The sequence below is a fragment of the Diadema antillarum genome, unplaced genomic scaffold (assembly GCF_040938485.1).
Source record: "Diadema antillarum isolate AM-2024a unplaced genomic scaffold, OU_Dant_1.0 seq00000992_RagTag, whole genome shotgun sequence".
NCBI lineage: Eukaryota > Metazoa > Echinodermata > Echinoidea > Diadematoida > Diadematidae > Diadema > Diadema antillarum.
This window is the reverse complement of record NW_027271830.1, coordinates 208,484-226,288: the sequence shown is the minus strand read 5'-3', so window position 1 is coordinate 226,288 and position 17,805 is coordinate 208,484. Positions and strand designations below refer to the sequence as shown.

The following is a 17,805-nucleotide window of genomic DNA, read 5'->3' as shown; positions in this document are numbered from 1 at the left end:
ACAATTTCATTAACATCAAAGGGTCAAGACCCCACAATCACCTTTTTCCTTACGCTGACATTGATAACTATAATTGAATGATTCTAGTCAAATGTGGTACATATAAAAAGAAATATAAAAAGAAATATATATATAGATTTCATCTGTTCAGTATATGACAGACCTAAAAGTACATCACTACGACCGACTGGACTGTAACCAAAGCAGTATGTCATTGATGAGGCAATGGTCGGAGAGAAATTGTTGAAAAAGATTGTCGCTTCACCAAGGTACTTTTTTGCAGGATTGACTTGCATTATAGCTCAAATGTGATGCTTGTGTGTGTGTGTGTGTGTGTGTGTGTGTGTGTGTGTGTGCTTGCGATCACATAGTTGTTTGTACAATGTCATTAATAATGATAATAATAATAATAGACTCTTATAAAGTGCTCATTTCCATCTAAAAAAGATACTCAAGGCGCTATTGAACAGAATACATATTGTGTCACGTTACAACAGTATCACAGAAAATAAGACAATAAACTAACAAACAATAGGCCTATATAATTATACGTACACATACTATACGTACAGGTATACAATATTGTCAATTTAAATTGAAAATATAGGTCTTGAGATTCTTTTTGAAACTATCGATGGAAGATGATTCTCTAAGAGATTTTGCCATTCCATAGTTTTGGGCCCATATATGAAAAAGCCCGATCCCTCCAATTATGCTTGATTCGAGGTACCTGTAATTTTAACGAGTTTGATGAACGGAGATTACGTGGTGGTAGGTGAAGATGAAGAGTATTTTGAAAGTAGACAGGGGCAAATTTGTGCAATGTACGGTTAACAAGAAGAAGAATCTTGAAGTTAATACGTTTTTCTACAGGAAGCCAGTGTAGGGACCGAAGTATTGGGGTAGTATGCAGGGGCGGATCCAGGAATTTCGTAAAGAGGGGGCGTGTTTACAAAAATAAAGGGGGGGGGGGGCGCACGCACCCCTCCCCCTTTTTTTCTTTTTATTTCTTTTGTTTCAACAAAAAATAAAGGGGGGGGGGCGTGCGCCGGTTGTGGTCCTCCCTGGATCCGCCCCTGGTATGTACAGTTTTCTTCGTGAAAGTAAGTAATCTAGCGGCACAATTCTGAAGACGTTGCAGTTTACTGAGTTCTTTTTGTGGAAGGCTGCAAAACAGAGAAACATTAAACATTTCTATGCTGAAAAAAATAGAAATGCTTACACCATTTTTTTTTTTTCACATAAACACTGACTGCTCTGTAAGAACAGGGAGGTGCCCTCCCTGGTAAGAATAAATAGTACAGTGTAAAGAGCTGCTGGGCCCACTCTCAAAACACGCACAGGACTTCAAACATGTGAGAGAGTAGCCAGTCTTGTGTTAAAAAAAAAAATGTTTCAAACACCTTGAGCTTGTTTACCATACTATAGGTCCTACTAGTACATTGTATATCACAAGCTGTAACTCTCGATACAGGTGTGGATGAAGAAAACAAATGGCACATTACTTCTATTTCCAGATATATAAGTGATTCTTGCATCGAGATATTTCTGTTGAAGCTAGTTGACAAATTACCCTTCGACTTCAGTAATATAAGTCATGAGTATACATGCTCGGGTGTGAAGTATTTTATGGTTATGTACAGTTGTGCTTTATTTGTTTGTTTGTTTGTTTGTTTGTTTTGGGGGGATGTCTTTTTTTTATCATGAAGATTACTCACTGAAAAGCCAGGCGACATTCGTTTACATCGATGAAGGGCAATTTGTAGTCTATTTGTCAATCAGTTGAAAAAAAACCAAAACAAATATTAATTTTCAATGTAGGTCTTTAAAAACAATGCAGCGCTATCAAGTTCCCGTCAACTAAAATTTGGTATTAGATCAGTGCAGTTCCCTTACCTTACGAAGAAATTTATTGGAAAACAAAAAGAATTGCCGTACATACAACTGTCCACACACAACACATATACGCACCCTATTACACGCATGCACACATATACAGACACATGCACATGCAACGACAGAATAAATTGAAAGATGCTTTATTTTTCACTCTTTCCCTTAATTTCTCCCCATCCTATTTATCGTTCTCTCATTCTCTCTCCCCTCTGTCTGTCTCCCACCCCCTCCCGCTTCACTTGCTATTGCATAGTAACAACCTCCTCCCATTTCCCAGCGATAACAAAGGTCTCTGACCGGCTGTGCAAGGCGGTAAGACGACAACGACGAATCACTAGTCTTCATTACCGCCGAAGTCAGAATTTACTGGTTCGTTTTAAAGCAACAAGCGATGATTACAGGTTGCTTTACTTTGGGCTGATCATGACATTTTACTTGTAAAACAACCCCCCGAAATTATGCACATTGAAATGATAATGTTGCTGTTAATCAGAGCCTAATGATGCCCCTGATGGTGATTATTGACACTGAGAGGTCAAAAACGACTGCTCAATTGTGTCGTCACCAGTATACAATGCCCGTGGAGTATGCAGCCGCGTACGTGCTACTCCGCAACATCGTAGACCTTGAAGAAAACTTAAAGTGATACCGATTATATCCCGGACTGATATAGAATTATCAACCCAATCGACTCCATTTGTTGTACTGATTGACATTTGGTATCTGTTTACATGTGACACGCCATCATATCTATGTGAAATGATTAAACATCAGTCACGGAGATGAAAAAAAAAAAAACTGCGATAGGGTACATGCAGTATCAAGTTGATATATATGTAACGTGAAAAATTTAATTCATCATACGAAGAACTGAGAAGAATTAATGTGGATCAGTGACTTCATTAAGGAAAAAAAATATGAGAATCTATAGATCATAATTCAGATTTTATACTGCACTAAAAGTTTTTGTTCATCATTTTTCTTTTTTTTTTTTCAGGAAAAATAGTTTGTCCTTAGAAAACACCGCCAGCCCGCATTTGTTGGGCTATAAATTCATGAGGTGCCTTTAAGATGGCGGACACTCAATACCAACTGACATTGATACAGCCATTCATTACTAGGCTTGTCTATCAATCTGGGACTAGACATAGTTTGCAAGTCATATCACCATCTATTTCATAAACATTGGGCGGTGCGATGCTTACTAACACACCGGGCGTGCTTGTGTAGTCTATTGGCTTCGTGCAAACCGCTAAGACATCAATGACATCATCCCTCTCAATACCGCTGTAGTTTTTATTCTCTTTTTCTTTTTCATTTTTCATCTGTTTTTTTCCGTCACTTCTCATCTTCCAGTTTCATCTTTATTCTTTTTTCTTCTTCGGTGCGTCTTTATCCCGTTCGTGTTTTCGTAATTTCATTCTTTTTCATCTTCTTTTTTCTTTCCTCTCTTCTTCCGCTCCCCTCCTCTTCCTCTTCCTCCTCCTGCCTTCTAGTCTCCGTTTGGTCCAGATGCAAGAGCTTCAGAAGAAGACAGTTTTATATACAAAAATCCCGCCACAGTAGAGGAAAAGATCAGACAGATCGTGGCAGATGGACCGGACAAATTGCAGGTTAGACAGGTTTAAACTCTTTTTTTCGAGATATAACGGATAAAATTATAATGCTCTTGTTGTAACTTCGTTGTTGCTATATTACTCGATTCTATGGTTTGAATGCTAGAGTTGTGAAAGAGAGATGATTATGATCAGTGACATTATGACGCTCAGTAAAAAATGAAATTCTGTGTCGCACGTGGGACTGTTTGTATTCATATTGGCAAGGACTCTATACATTCTATACATATATTTTCTTCATGTTTTTCTTGTTTTTAAAAAGACTACATCCAATCGATGTACCACCTTTAAAGGGATATTACAGTTTCGGTTGAGAAGAAGCTTCAGGTTTCCAACTTAAAGAAATTAAAAGTTTAATTGATGAAAATTGGTTTTTGAAATGGTTAAGATATCAAAAAACAAAGCCGCCGTCCTAATAAAACGGTGGGACCCACCTTTTTATTAGGATTGCTTTGTTTTTGATTTGTTTTTTGGATATCTCAGCCATTTTCAAAAACCAACTTTTTATCAAATAAACTTTTAATTCCTCTTATAACTGTATGCTCTGTAGCATGTCATTGAGTGGTTTTCTAAGTATTTCACAAAACGTTAAAAAGCTGAATTTTTTCACCTCAACCAATACCATACCATCTCTTTAATGTATGTCACATCTCCACCATGTTTCCATGTCAGGATCAAGAATTACCTCATTTTCATTATGTTTAAATCTTCACATTCTCACTTCTTCGCATTGCCATATTGTATAGCCTGGACATAACATAAGATTGGGTGTTGTATATATTATCATTATCATCAAATATCATTGATTAGTTTTGACCGCAGGACACTCTTATCACTCTCCTTTTTCTGGCTCTTTTCACAGGTTATAGCTGACTTCGACAGGACATTAACACGTTTTTGAGTGCAACGGCAGAACGATTCTGACCAGCCATGGTAAACAGTGTAGAATATCCACTTAGCTTGTTAGGATAGGCAGTGGGGCGTAAGTTCGAGACCTATAGGTCTCATTCTGTTAAATGTCAGAGATCATCATTTTTAAATGTCAAGCCAGAAGTTATCCAGCAGCTTTCATAGTCTTAATGTGTTAACCAAGGAGGAAATCGACTAGACGTGTCGCAAAATCTAATATGTTTACAATAATGAGACGCATTTGAGTGCACGTGAGTCATTATCATGTCAACACCCTGACATTTATAATGACCAAAAAAAAGTGTGGTGTATCTGTTGTTGCTATCTCAGGATCTAAATGCCAGTGGTTATATCCCCGATGATCATGTGTATTATGCTCACACAAACCATCTTGACTGTCCTATTGTAAAGGAGACACACTTTAGCAGGACCTTGTATTACCAACACATCCAAAAACCTACTTGTACTTTCAAACCATAAGTTTCGCCATGAAGTAATGGGCAATATACAGTATTAATGAATGATTATTGTCGTAACAATGATGATGTCAATGACTATACTGATAATAAAATTTAGTGAGGGGAATGCTATCATAGATATGGACTGCTTTTCGGGACACTGTTGACATTATTGCCCTGGCCGACGGATCTCCTGCACTCCTTATATTATTGGCTATGTCCCGCCTGGAGCTTGCTCCGAACGTCATTTAACGTGAAGTTTGAGATCGCAAGGGTCAATAATTATATAATATTGACTGGCCTTGAGGGAGGTACCAGAAAATATTGCCCAAACTGAAAGCATATTGCCCGAGTCGAAGACGAGGGCAATATGTTTTCAATATGTAGTTGTAACAATATGTAGTTGTAACAGGCAAACTTCAAGCATTTGAACGCTCTTACACTTTATTTTTACTTCTCTGTTTAAAGTTGGAGAGTTGTAAAACTAATGGTCACTGTGCAATTACTGAGCACAAATGGACTAGTCATTGTTTGACGCCTAGTGCTGCTGTAAGTGGTCGACCTTGTATGAGTTGATTTATCAGCGTTCTTCTGCGGTGCGTGTAACTGACACCCTGGACGTCCTGGAATGTTTTCTTTTTGTGGTCGATCGGAATGTTTAAGCAGGGAGGTGGGGAGAGAGATTCCACTCTTTCTCTTCCCACCTCCCTGTTTTACAGTGCACTCCTATTATAACGACCACGGTTATAACAAAATTCTGGTTATAACGAAGTAAAAATTTGAGCTGCAATGTCATCAACTATATGTATTTCTATTATTTATTTGTTCAGTTATAACATTCCGATCTAACGAAAGAAAACTACCGGTCCCGAGGATTTCGTTATAACAGGAGTCCACTGTATATGTAAAACCCCCGGATGCTCGTGATATGCTCTAATGTCGCCTGCTGAACTCCCGACCCTGCAAAATACCAACTGTAATTGCCTCGCAAAACTACCTCGTATAGGTCATAATCATCAATATCTCGTTATAGCAGTAGACTTACTAAAGAGGGCAGTAATATCGGGTGGTTTAGCACTATGGGGCAGATTAGTACTAGGAGGCTGAATCTATGCCCCCGATATCAATTAATCAATTAGAATAGAAGATTCATCAAATGAAGTATAACAAACGTTATCATAACATCGCCGAAAAAGACTAATATTGATAAGGCAATGATTTAGACCCTATATAACGTTTACAATGATGGTAACGATAACAGTTATGATATTTTCATGATAGTTTAGTGTTGTAATGGCCCGCCAACATCATAGCTATGACTTTGAGTGTCTGTGCGTGTCCTTACGTCATGCCTGTCTCGCTGGGTTCTTATGCGTTTTTAACGTTTTGTTTGTTTGTTTGTTTATTTGTTTTTTGGTGTTTTCACATCCAAAGAGTTAGGTTTTAGAAGATAATGGCATTATCATCACTACTTGGGGGCGGGATTAAATGATTAAAATGTGCATGTTCATTATACATATATGAAAGCACATGTGAGAAACCAACATCGTGCAATTTGTTTTAATCCATCATCTAAGACTTTGTTACCAAAACCATCTCAACCCAGGTATCCTTTGCCACAGCACGTTACTTCCGGCGTCTTTCCGAGAGGCCGCCCGCAAACTGAAGGACAGGTACTTCCCTCTCGAAACTTCGAATGATATCAGCGCAGAGGAGAGATACAAGTATATGGTAGAATGGTGAGCCAAAATAATACATTGTATATCAAATTAAGTTATGATTCCAAGGAGAAATGGCAGAAGTGGAACGTCTCAAAGAAATACTAAAAGTATCGTTGACACTGTGTTGTTGAAACGATATGGTTTGCTATAGTGCCTCACACAGTGGCAGCTTGTTGATTCTGTAAAAGGAAGTGTTATTCCGAAATAAACCCTTACAGGATCATACTGCACGCACTTTAATCATAACAGACGGGCTATACTTACGTGCGAGTCAGTTTATAAAAGAAAAAAGAAAAAGAAAAAAGAAATACAACGGCTCGATCATATTAATATGGAAATCGTCTCTTAAAACAGAGGTGCACTTATCGGAGTTGTTCCCACCTCCACCAGTATGTATATCTATATCTATCTATCTATCTATCTATATAATATGATGATATATATATATATATATATATATATATATATATATATATATATATAATGATAATAATAATAATAATAACGATAATAATAATAATAATAATAATAACAATAACAATAATCATCATCTTCATGCACGCTCAATATTATCTTCTGTTTCGTGCATGTGATTACAGGTGGAGCGGTACGAACAGCCTCCTCGTTGACTGCCGTGTCTACCGAGGAGACATCAAGCGAATGGTAGCAGACTCGGGGGTGATGTTGCGAGAGGGAGTCTCGCAAACTTTCCGTCGTTGCCATGACGCTGGAGTACCTTTCCTCATCTTTTCAGGAGGTATGGGTGACATTCTCACCGAGGTCATCCACCAGTTCGCACAACTTCTTCCCAACATGCACGTCGTATCCAACTTTATGGTCTTCGACAAGGAGGTATATATTCGACTTCAGCTTTTCCCGTTCTTAGGTTCCGTCTTCTATCACTTATGTACTTCTCTTCTGTATTATGTTTTGTTGTTGTCTGCTTGCGGTTGGGTTTTCCGATGACTCATTAATGATATTGATGCGGGATGACATCATTAAATTCTGAACCAATTTGCGTTTCAAATGTGTTTTATAATTTGCTTCTTGGAGCTATCACTTGCCGTACATATAAATTTAAAGGTGGCTATCCAATGCAATGACCTTCTATTACGCACAAAACGGCCCCCTGCTCTCGTTATTAAAACAACAACTTGGTCATGATTAGAAAGTATTTCCAAGGAATTTTACTGTGTATTCTATCAAATAGACCTGTAAAAAGCATATTCCATGTTTGACTAAATGTTAATTGTATTCATCTTCACTGTCTGGTAGGAGAAACTAATCGGGTTCAAAGGCGATATTATCCACACGTGCAACAAGCACGAGGTAGCGCGACACCACCCGGACTACTTCGCTAACAACAAGTCCAGGACCAATGTTATCCTACTCGGGGACATGCTGGGAGATCTCAGGATGGCGGAAGGATTTCCCGGGGCAAAGAACATCCTCACTGTCGGATATCTGAACGATAACGTAAGATTTTGCTTCTCATCGGAATATAACGTCACTGGCTTTCTGCGATATTATTGATGCTTGTTATTCTTCTTCTTCTTGGTATTATGATGATGATGATGATGATCGATGATGATGATGGTGGTGTTGTTGATGATGATGATGATGATGATTATTATTATTATCATTATTATTATTATCATCATCATCATTATTATCATTATCACTTTGATAATTTATCATCACATGAGAGCTTGAACACACCACAGGATGGAGTTTTTCGCCGATAACTCGACGAGTATTTCGCGTGTCATGCCAACTAACCTTAAACTATCAAATCATAAATCATAAAAACTATTGAGGGACAAAGTAAATTGGGCTCGCATCGCTATGAACATTTAAAGTATAATGATAACGTGGAGAGCTCGTGCGATTTCAGAACATCAGCTGATAAAAGAGTCGATAAGATCACTGCAGATCCGTGTACTGTATAAAAGTGTCATCATGATGTCGATGACTATATTCTTGTTTGTGAAACTACAACTGTAATATCAATGTTACGTTTGATTTCCGTTCAGAAAAATAGAGTTGTGCCTTCCTTCATGAACAACGTGGAGATGTGTCTCGGTTACGCGAGCCGAGTGTGACAGCAATCATTGTAGTACATGTATATAGTGCATGATTGATAAGGAATTTGATAACTGTACACCGAACAGAAGTACGCGCAGTTCACATCTAGTATTCCAAAAGTGCATGGATTGTATTTTCATCTGGGTTTTGGCGCAAGAAATGGTCGTCGAAAGTAAAAGAGACCAAGGAGGTTTAGTAGGGTCCGATTGTCTCTTGCTCTCAATCCTTCTATCGTTACTCTCCCGCAGATCGAAGCCAGCTTGGAATCCTACATGGCCAATTTTGACATCGTTTTAGTGTCAGACGAGACATTCGATGTGGTCAACGCCCTCCTCCAGAAGATACACTGAGAGGTCTTCGTCGACGTACATGGGCGTTCATCAATTGAAGCTCTCTACGGTTAAAGTTAAATGTTTATTTCAGTCAATGCACAATTTGCACAGATTGCCATAAACGGTCAGACTCGAATGTACCACAATTTCCACAAAAATAAATTTCATTATGTCTCTTTCTCTCTTTTTTTTCTTTAAACAGCACCCGTTCATAATGCGTATAACTGATTTTAGCATGGAGAATGCTGAATTTTTCCGTTGTGACCGGATTTTTTTTTTCTAGTGTGGGTGCACACTTGTGTACACGATATGTATTACACTAGTTTGAAAATATACCATATTTTTGCTTCTAGACTTATTTCATTTTATCATGTTCGAAGAAATCTCTTTTTTCTTTTTTCTTTTCTTTCTTTTTTTTTTTTTGGGGGGGGGGGGGGTGGGGGGTTGGTTGGTCACTTGAAGTCATCCATGGGGGGGGGGGGGGGAAATTTCATGAAGAGTTTTGTCGGACAAATTTGCTCTCAGCCGATCACATGCAAGGATTTCAGTGGCTTAATAACAATTTGTCGGAAACAAAAAAAAAAATATGACAAAACGCTTCATGAAAATGCCCCCTTGGTAGTCGAGAAGTATTGTAAGGAAGCAAGAGTTTGCCTTACCGTACAGGTTTCCTTTCTGTATAAACTTTATCTTAGCAGTGAAAGATATCATGCTGTGTGATAAACTATGTTGAATACCTCAGATCCGTGCAATATGATCGCTCTTGATTGAAAAGTTGTGTGTCGGACCAGAGTTTTTTAATCGAGGCGTTAATTGCACAACAGAGACAGTAACACGTACAGCTGGCAGTGTTTGTATAGCTTCCACGGATAGGGGCTTATCTTGGTTATGTCAGCTTAAAATTATTGGTTTTGTAGAAAATATAAAACTGCACTAAATCCATATTTAGGTGACATTTTCACAAGAAAGAAAACCGACCTCATCGAAAAACTTTACAGATGTCTTTTTTTTTCAGTAGTCGTCTTTCCATCATCTGTTTTGCATCTTTTGTGGCTCTTTTGTCAAAACCTCAATCCAATCTAATGTCCACATACAAATTGTTGTCGAGTATAAATCTACTTGCTGGTTGCATTTGAAATGGTTGTTATATTATTTGTGTGTCTTTTTGGCCGTCAGATTTTGCATATGACACATTTAAGAAACTCCCTTGTTACACAAACGGGTAGCGTTGCATAATCCATCAAAATTCCCGAAATTGACTCATGACAAATATACTACGGCGTCATGAAGAGAGACATAATAGCTACTCATCATGAAATGTCTTCATAGTTATTAAACTTATCTACAATTAAGCTTGTATTTGCTAACATCACTGTCAAAGGTATTATCAGCATACTTCACAGAATGCTTAACATTCAGCATTGTGTGACAGAAATGTCATAACTTCCGTGCAATGCGTAAAAGGCTGAACTTAAACTGACACATTATTTAGTAGTCATCTCTTACTAACAATATTTGAAAATGCGAATGATTTCCATTGCTGCCGTCTTCTGATTGCATATACCCATGAGTGTTTTGTGGGAATTTCCTCGTGTAAAGTGAGAAGTATGTGACAGTAAATAAAATTGCGCAACTACAAATTCCTTTTTGCCAAATGTGCCATCAATTCATATCTTGGTGTTGGATCATCATACTTGGCTTACGTACAGGACAATGCCAGTCCCTATATTTGAGTCGACTCCAATTGACAGAATGATACTACATGTACACTCATATTAACAGAATGGTAAAAGTAGTATAAAAATCTGACAGTACTCAATTAGATTGTGAAGTTTGGAGTTTTACGTCTTCACGGAACGTATAAGTTGCATCCTACTATTGTGCAAATAAGACGTGGTGATACCATCACCTAACAAAGCTCCCGCTTAATTTGTAAAAAAGTTATATTTTTGGTCGATAATTTTGCACTTAAGGTCCCCTGAAATACAAATGCACGTTGATTTGTGTTGATTTATGATACCCTCAACATCACTTCTGCTATTAATATTGTGATATGAATGTGACTAACAAAAGACATGGCAAGGGAACATGCAAGTCATGCTGAGTCGAGGGGAAGGTGCATTCCAATGGTCTCTTGTTAAACATATCAGTACTTTAGCAATGATTGACAGATGAGGTCACAACAAGAATATTGGTTTGGAAGGATTTTTTTTTTTTTTTTTGTGGGCGTATCCAACTAATCTGAAGAAAAATGGAAGAAAATTAGTTAAAAATATATGTAATGTTTCTAGATATTTGTTTCACCGCAAAGGTGATGTTGAGGGTATCATAAATCAACACAAATCAACATGCATATGTATATCAGGGAACCTTTAAAATCCCTACCACTGAGAGTCATCATTCTAACATCACTACATTACAACAATCATCATTTGATGAGGACAAAAGTCCTTCTCTTTGGTTATATATAGTTATATACATATATATATATATATATATATATATATATATATATATATATATATATATATATATAACCCTTTAACTATGCAAGTTAAGATTTTGTGCATGTCAGATTACTGTATATAACTTGAGAGGCTGTGACATCATCACACCTAATCTGCATACATGTGATTGTGACTAAAATCACTGTTCTGTGAAAACATGAACACTAGTCCCATAAGTTCTTTTTTTCGTGTGTCAGAGTTTTTCACAAAATCTCTACCACCCAATTTGAATGATTCTACTTTAATTTGTTAAAGCCAAACTAAGTATCAATTTGGAATGCACTTTCAGGATTTCAGTATACCATAAAAGTTGGATAAAAGCACTGAAGAAACAGTTCAATCTTTTTAAAGTTGATACTGATTCATGAAGGTGATGATGTACATTAGAAAACTTGTTGCACGTGGCTGACTTATTGCTTTACCTGTAAGTCCAGATGACCAGACTTTACTCATTTTCTAACAACAAGAGTAAAAAAATCCAACTAGCATCTCAGTCAGTCATAGTCTTTGGACAGCAAAAAGCAAAATATGGAAGATGGTTCATATCAATGTAAATCATGCTGCACCTACAACAGTAATTCTATGTCACACATCTTGACTAATGATATAATTCAACTTGATACAAATAAAACTAGAAATATCACTGAAGGTGATTAATACCCCCGCCCCGTGACGACAGTCTTACCCAAGGAATGATCTTTCCTTGATCTTCTGCCATTTAAATGCCGTTACCATGGCAACGCAGCTTCCGACACGTCCGAAAAATATGTCTTGCACATCTTCCCACCAAGACTATTGTGTGTGCCACATTTCATAAGCTTTTGTCAAAAACTGAGGAAGTAGTTCAATCCACAAGATCTTTCCTTGATCTTCCGCCATTATTATGCCGTTATCATGGCAACGCAGCTTCCGACACGTCCAAAAAATATGTCTTGCACATCTTCCCACCAAGACCAATGTGTGTGCCACATTTCATGAGCTTCAGTCGAATACAGAGGAAGTAGTTCAATCCGCAAGATCTTTCCTTGATCTTCTGCCATTTATATGCCGTTACCATGGCAACGCAGCTTCCGACACGTCCGAAAAATATGTCTTCCACATCTTCCCACCAAGATCAAGGTGTGTGCCACATTTCATAAGCTTTGGTCAAAAAACTGAGGAAGTAGTTAAATCCGCAAGATCTTTCCTTGATCTTCTGCCATTAATATGCCATTACCATGGCAACGTACTTTCGGGTACTGTCAAAAAATGCGTCTTGCACATCTACAACCAAAGGCACACATCTGTACCAAGTTTCATGGAAATTGGGCAAAAACTGAGGAAGTAGTTTGCAACACAAAATTTTCCATCATTTTGGCTCATAATATGTAAGCTGTTACCATGGCAACATACTTTTTGTCACTGTCAAGAAATGTGTCATGCTGACCTATATCCTAAGACAAACATTCAATATGAATTCCATGAGAATTGGAAGAACACTGATGAAGCAGTTTTGCCATGAAGCATTTTGCCCTATATTTTACCAATAACATGCCGTTACCATGGCAACGCACTTTTTGCCACTACGGAAATATGTGTCTTGCACATTAACATATTCAGATGAACATCTGTACCTAATTTCATAAAAATTGATCAAAAACTGTGGGAGGAGTTCGCGACGCAAGATTTGTACCCATTTTTGCCCATAATATGCCGTTACCATGGCAACATAATTTTGGGTACTGTCAAAAAATATGTCTTGCACATCTACAACCCAAGGCACACATCTGTGCCAAGTTTTATGGGAATCGGTTGAAAACTGAGGAAGTAGTTCGCGACGCAAGATTTGCAACGGACCGACCGCCTGACCGCCCGACCGCCCGACCGCCCGACCGTCCGCTGATTCCTATATACCCCCTTCAAACTTCATTTGGCGGGGGTATATTCGTTTGGCGGGGGTATAATAAAGTGCACACACTATCACAACCACACATACTAATTAATTGTCAAGACTGTTGAGTTACAAGTAGATAGACAATTATTTATTAATGATCCCATAAGTAAATCTCATTCTTAAATTTTGTATGCAGACAGAGAATGTTACAAAATATAAATAATTATTGATCTACACATGAAATGTGTTGCAAGAAACATCTATGAATCTGAATACACAAGAAGAAATGTGTTCCAAAGCAAAATGAAACATATTGCTCGCAAACTGTGCACGCCATCACAGAACGTGGCATCTTGTCACAAATCACTAACATGTCATTGTACAAATCTTTCATTGGCAATCAAATACTTGCATCTTTTTCCAGTACACTGTGCTGCCCCTATCAGAAATTCCAATCGGAGAGTGAAACAACTCTTCAGATAAAATTTCATCATATCAGCGATGCCAAAATCAATCTTCTAGACTGATGAAATGAACTGTTAATATCAAGATGCTTCTTAATCCATGTTCCTGCACAATCTAAGTCATGAGAACTGTTACTGTTCTAATACTACCATGGTGTAAACCTCCAATAATACATCCCTTAATGCAGGCCGGACAAATTGTGAGGTATCGCACCTTTACAAAGACCAGTGTGTAAATCTTTCAAAAACTATTCTGTCAATGAACAAATTCTAAATTTCTATACTGTATTAATAGTATGGCTGTGTGTTTAAAAGTCTTCAGATTGACAAAAGTTATGAAACACATTCTAAGAAAAGTATTTATTGCAAAGAACTCATAAAAAAAAGAAAACGATCAAATACGAGTGATAAGGATGGAATATTAGCTTTTTGTTTTTAAGGCTGCAGTCAAGCCCTACATATCATCAGCTTTTGACATTTCAAGCACAGATTTGTGACATAAATTGCCTATACATCATAGGGAATATAGTTTATTTAAATAGCACTTTAAACCCTCTAGAAATGGAAGATGCTCTTACGAGTATTCTGGGTGACATTGATTATCAAAAATCGTCCTAATTAAGACAACATTTCAGGTGGGGAAGAATTTGTCACCAAGTAGCTGTATTTTAAAGTAATTGACCCATTTGACAGTCATTAAATTTTGCCAAGGCATGAAACCTCTTGAAACTGCACTCGGTCACATAATGTCATATTTCATACAGATAGCAGTTAAGATTATGGGCCATTTGTACATTGTATGGAAATTCTGTGAAAGTGGTAATTGACATCATTCCTTTCATTTATTAATGGGTTGGTCCCCTTAACCAGGGAACACATAAAGGGAATAAGTTTTCCCAAAGTGTTCATGTACACTGGTGAGAATGATAGAAAAACATACAAACTCACCCTAAATCAGATACACATTTTTAATAGCATCATGACTCGATTTTAATAAAATATAGTAATAAAATATAGTGGGAATACAGTCCTCTTGCAAACAAAACAGTTAAAGAATTCATTTCATCATTACTTTATCATCTCTTATGTCAACAGGATCTTCAGTGATATCACCTGTTTTCAACTACAGACCGAGTAAGCATAACTGAAACCCAAAGCTTAACAATGCAGCCAGGTGTTTTTATACAAAACGTAATGTAAATAATGTCATTTAGTCATGTGATTAAAATCATGTGACCAATCATATACAACAAGATGGATGATAGTCACTACTGACTAGAAACTACATCAGGAGATCAAAACAAAAGGTCCAGGCAGAAGATAGTGTACAAACAATGCTCTTTCTGAATAAAGACGGAATGTGTGAAGTGGAACTGAACATGAAAAATTTATTTACTGAACATGAAAAATAGTTGAAATCAATATGACAAATCTAATAGATCATCTTCACTACAGCTTCAAAAGCTTGCTTGAGAAAAGTATGTACATACAAACAAAGGAGTATGACAAGTATGAAAATAACTTAAAAAACAAAAAAGGAGTAAAGTGTATGGAATTTTTAATATCTGTATTTCTTCTAATAATACATTTGTACAAATATTTCTTGCTATGTATCATGACCTAATTCAAGATTGAGCCAGGAGAGTATTTTTGCTACAAGAGCAACCACTTTTTCTGCAAAGCTGCAGGGTGTCCTGTAATTCCATTCTTTTCAACCCATCCCTCACAAAAACTGGGCGTGCCAAGCAATATTCCTGAGAGGAACTATAAAATCTTGGAAATGATGGGTTCATACACTTTTCTCTCTTTCTCAAGACATCCTTAATGCAGCTGGTCATGATACGTTACATGAAAACTTGATGTCAAAATTCATCACAACTTTCTGAAAAGGAGCATGAATGCTGCATGACAGAAATCATACTGGAAAGTCATGACATACTGTATAAGCTGTTATTTTCGTGAGGGTTTAATTTTCGTGAATTTCGCGAATCACAGGTGGACTGCGAATTTAACAACATGTGAAAATGTCACCATACACTAATTCAGTTAGTATGTAGTGCGCTTATGAAGGCCTCTGTGTCAATTCGCGAAAACAACATCTTGTGAAAATGTCCGTGACCTCCTCACTCGTGAAAATATCGTACGCGAAAATAACAGCGTATACAGTAATGCAAATAAGCCTATGTTGATAAAGGGAAACCATCAACTGTACTAAAAAGAATAATAATAAAAGAACTAAGTAGTGTTGTTCATGTCATCAGATATTCCACTTTTCTTTCAAAAAAAAAATACATTGATCTTACAGTGGGAGAAGATATCCTACAGTGGGAGAAGGTATCCTTTGAGGGGTTTCCATAGCAACCAGGGACAGAGAAGGGAGCAGCTCCTCAGAGCAAACACACACAATCCTCACTCAAGTTTGTCAGCAGAGGAAATAAGCAATGTCATATTTTTCACCAAACTGCCTTCAGGTTTTCCTATGAATGACAAAAAAGAAACCACCAGTTTTTGCAATTCTGCACCTTAGCTTTGAATGTCTACAATATTTTTCAGCTCCATTTCAAGCTTCACCGCATGATTAAAGCACTGATTCAACTGTCTGTTACATTATAATCATGACTATAATACTGCAATTAGTCAAACATGCAAGCCCTAAGTCTCAACTTACAATGAATGTATTGCCCTTTCAAGTCCCCCACCATAATTCATAGATTACGGGCTTATCCCTAACTTCTTTTCCTCCTTTTATTTCATTACTATATCCCATGTTCAGTTAGTTTATTTATACATGAAAAGGAGGAGAACATGTTTAAGTTTTCTTTCCAAATGAAGTTAGGTTACTGGAAACAAAGATTTGTTTCTAAATAAAGGAATTCCCCATCCTGGTATCAGCACAAAGTCTCATCAGGCCAAAAGTGAAAAGAAACCAAGTCTGTTCAAAACAATATATGTTGTATTACAGAAAATGAACAAGAATGAAAAAGTATCATATGAATGCCATCTCATGCATGGCTGCAAAGACAATAGAAAGATGTCTACAGAAAATGCTTGAATCTTATTTGTGGGTTTGTTTTGTTTTGTCTTCTTACTCAACACATGGAAGCCGTTGAAGTGTACTAAGATCAGTGACAATGCATGTTACAACTTCCTGGCTCCCACATCTGTTTGACTTTCTGTTGATCACTTCATGTCCTCCCCTTCCAGCTCGGTGGAAAGGTCCTTGACATCACTGGGGTTCACTTCCTGGAAGCTGCTTCCACTGCGAAAATAGGGGGGAAACAAAGAGGGGGAAAAAAGAGATAAAGCATTTTTAGTCCCTCCCGAGTCATGGTCATTATTGGATTTGACCCCTACACCCTTTGAAGACCAGCACAGTGCTTTAACAATGGCTCCAATACAAAGTCCCATGAGATCAAGCGAAATATCTTAATGCAATAAGCTCATCTGTGAGAGAAGTCATTCACCACGAGTTTGTCTACAGAAGAAAAGGTTTCATTAATGGGCAATGCATTCATTAGAAATATTCAAATACCAGATTTGAAGTGGTTATACAAGTCATACAAATTCCCTCATTCCCCCATAAAAAACAGATTGACAATTCTTTCATTGCTTTGGACCGAGATGGCCAAAGTAAAGGTATTCATGTGTGATTTCCAAATCGTCGTCTATTCTATGATCATCTGCATTGCTCATCTCATGGGGAGAGAAAGGGAATAATGTTGACGAATAGACACTGGATAATGCTAACACTAATTAGGTCTCAACGTTTTCAAAGGTGTAAAGACTGAAAGCTTTTGTTGAAATCATGTTATCTTACAAAATGAACTCTGCCATATCAATCTTCTTTCATCAGTACATTATCTTAGCGCAACAAAGTATACGTGAAGGGCTGAGGTCAATTCCAAACATTTGGTCAGGAGTGTATTTTCAATATCTCAATAGCT

The 17,805-nt window shown here is 37.3% G+C and overlaps 2 protein-coding genes across 2 annotated transcripts in view; one reads left to right on the top strand and one right to left on the bottom strand.

Annotated features, from left to right (window-relative positions):
* The first annotated feature begins 5,958 nt into the window (after positions 1-5,958).
* LOC139742263 (cytosolic 5'-nucleotidase 3-like) lies at positions 5,959-9,289 on the top strand. The gene is made up of 5 exons (XM_071652842.1): positions 5,959-5,971; positions 6,486-6,618; positions 7,200-7,452; positions 7,876-8,076; positions 8,934-9,289. Exons 1-5 carry the CDS (start codon positions 5,959-5,961, stop codon positions 9,033-9,035), a joined length of 702 nt encoding a protein of 233 aa, XP_071508943.1. The 3' UTR covers positions 9,036-9,289.
* Positions 9,290-13,562: 4,273 nt separating this feature from the next.
* LOC139742254 (putative pyridoxal-dependent decarboxylase domain-containing protein 2) overlaps positions 13,563-17,805 on the bottom strand; it is a 38,148-nt gene continuing 33,905 nt past the window's right edge. The window contains exon 22 of the mRNA XM_071652833.1: positions 13,563-17,120. Coding sequence (XP_071508934.1) covers positions 17,042-17,120 — 79 coding nt within the window. The 3' untranslated portion in view covers positions 13,563-17,041. The remainder of the gene's footprint in view (positions 17,121-17,805) is intronic.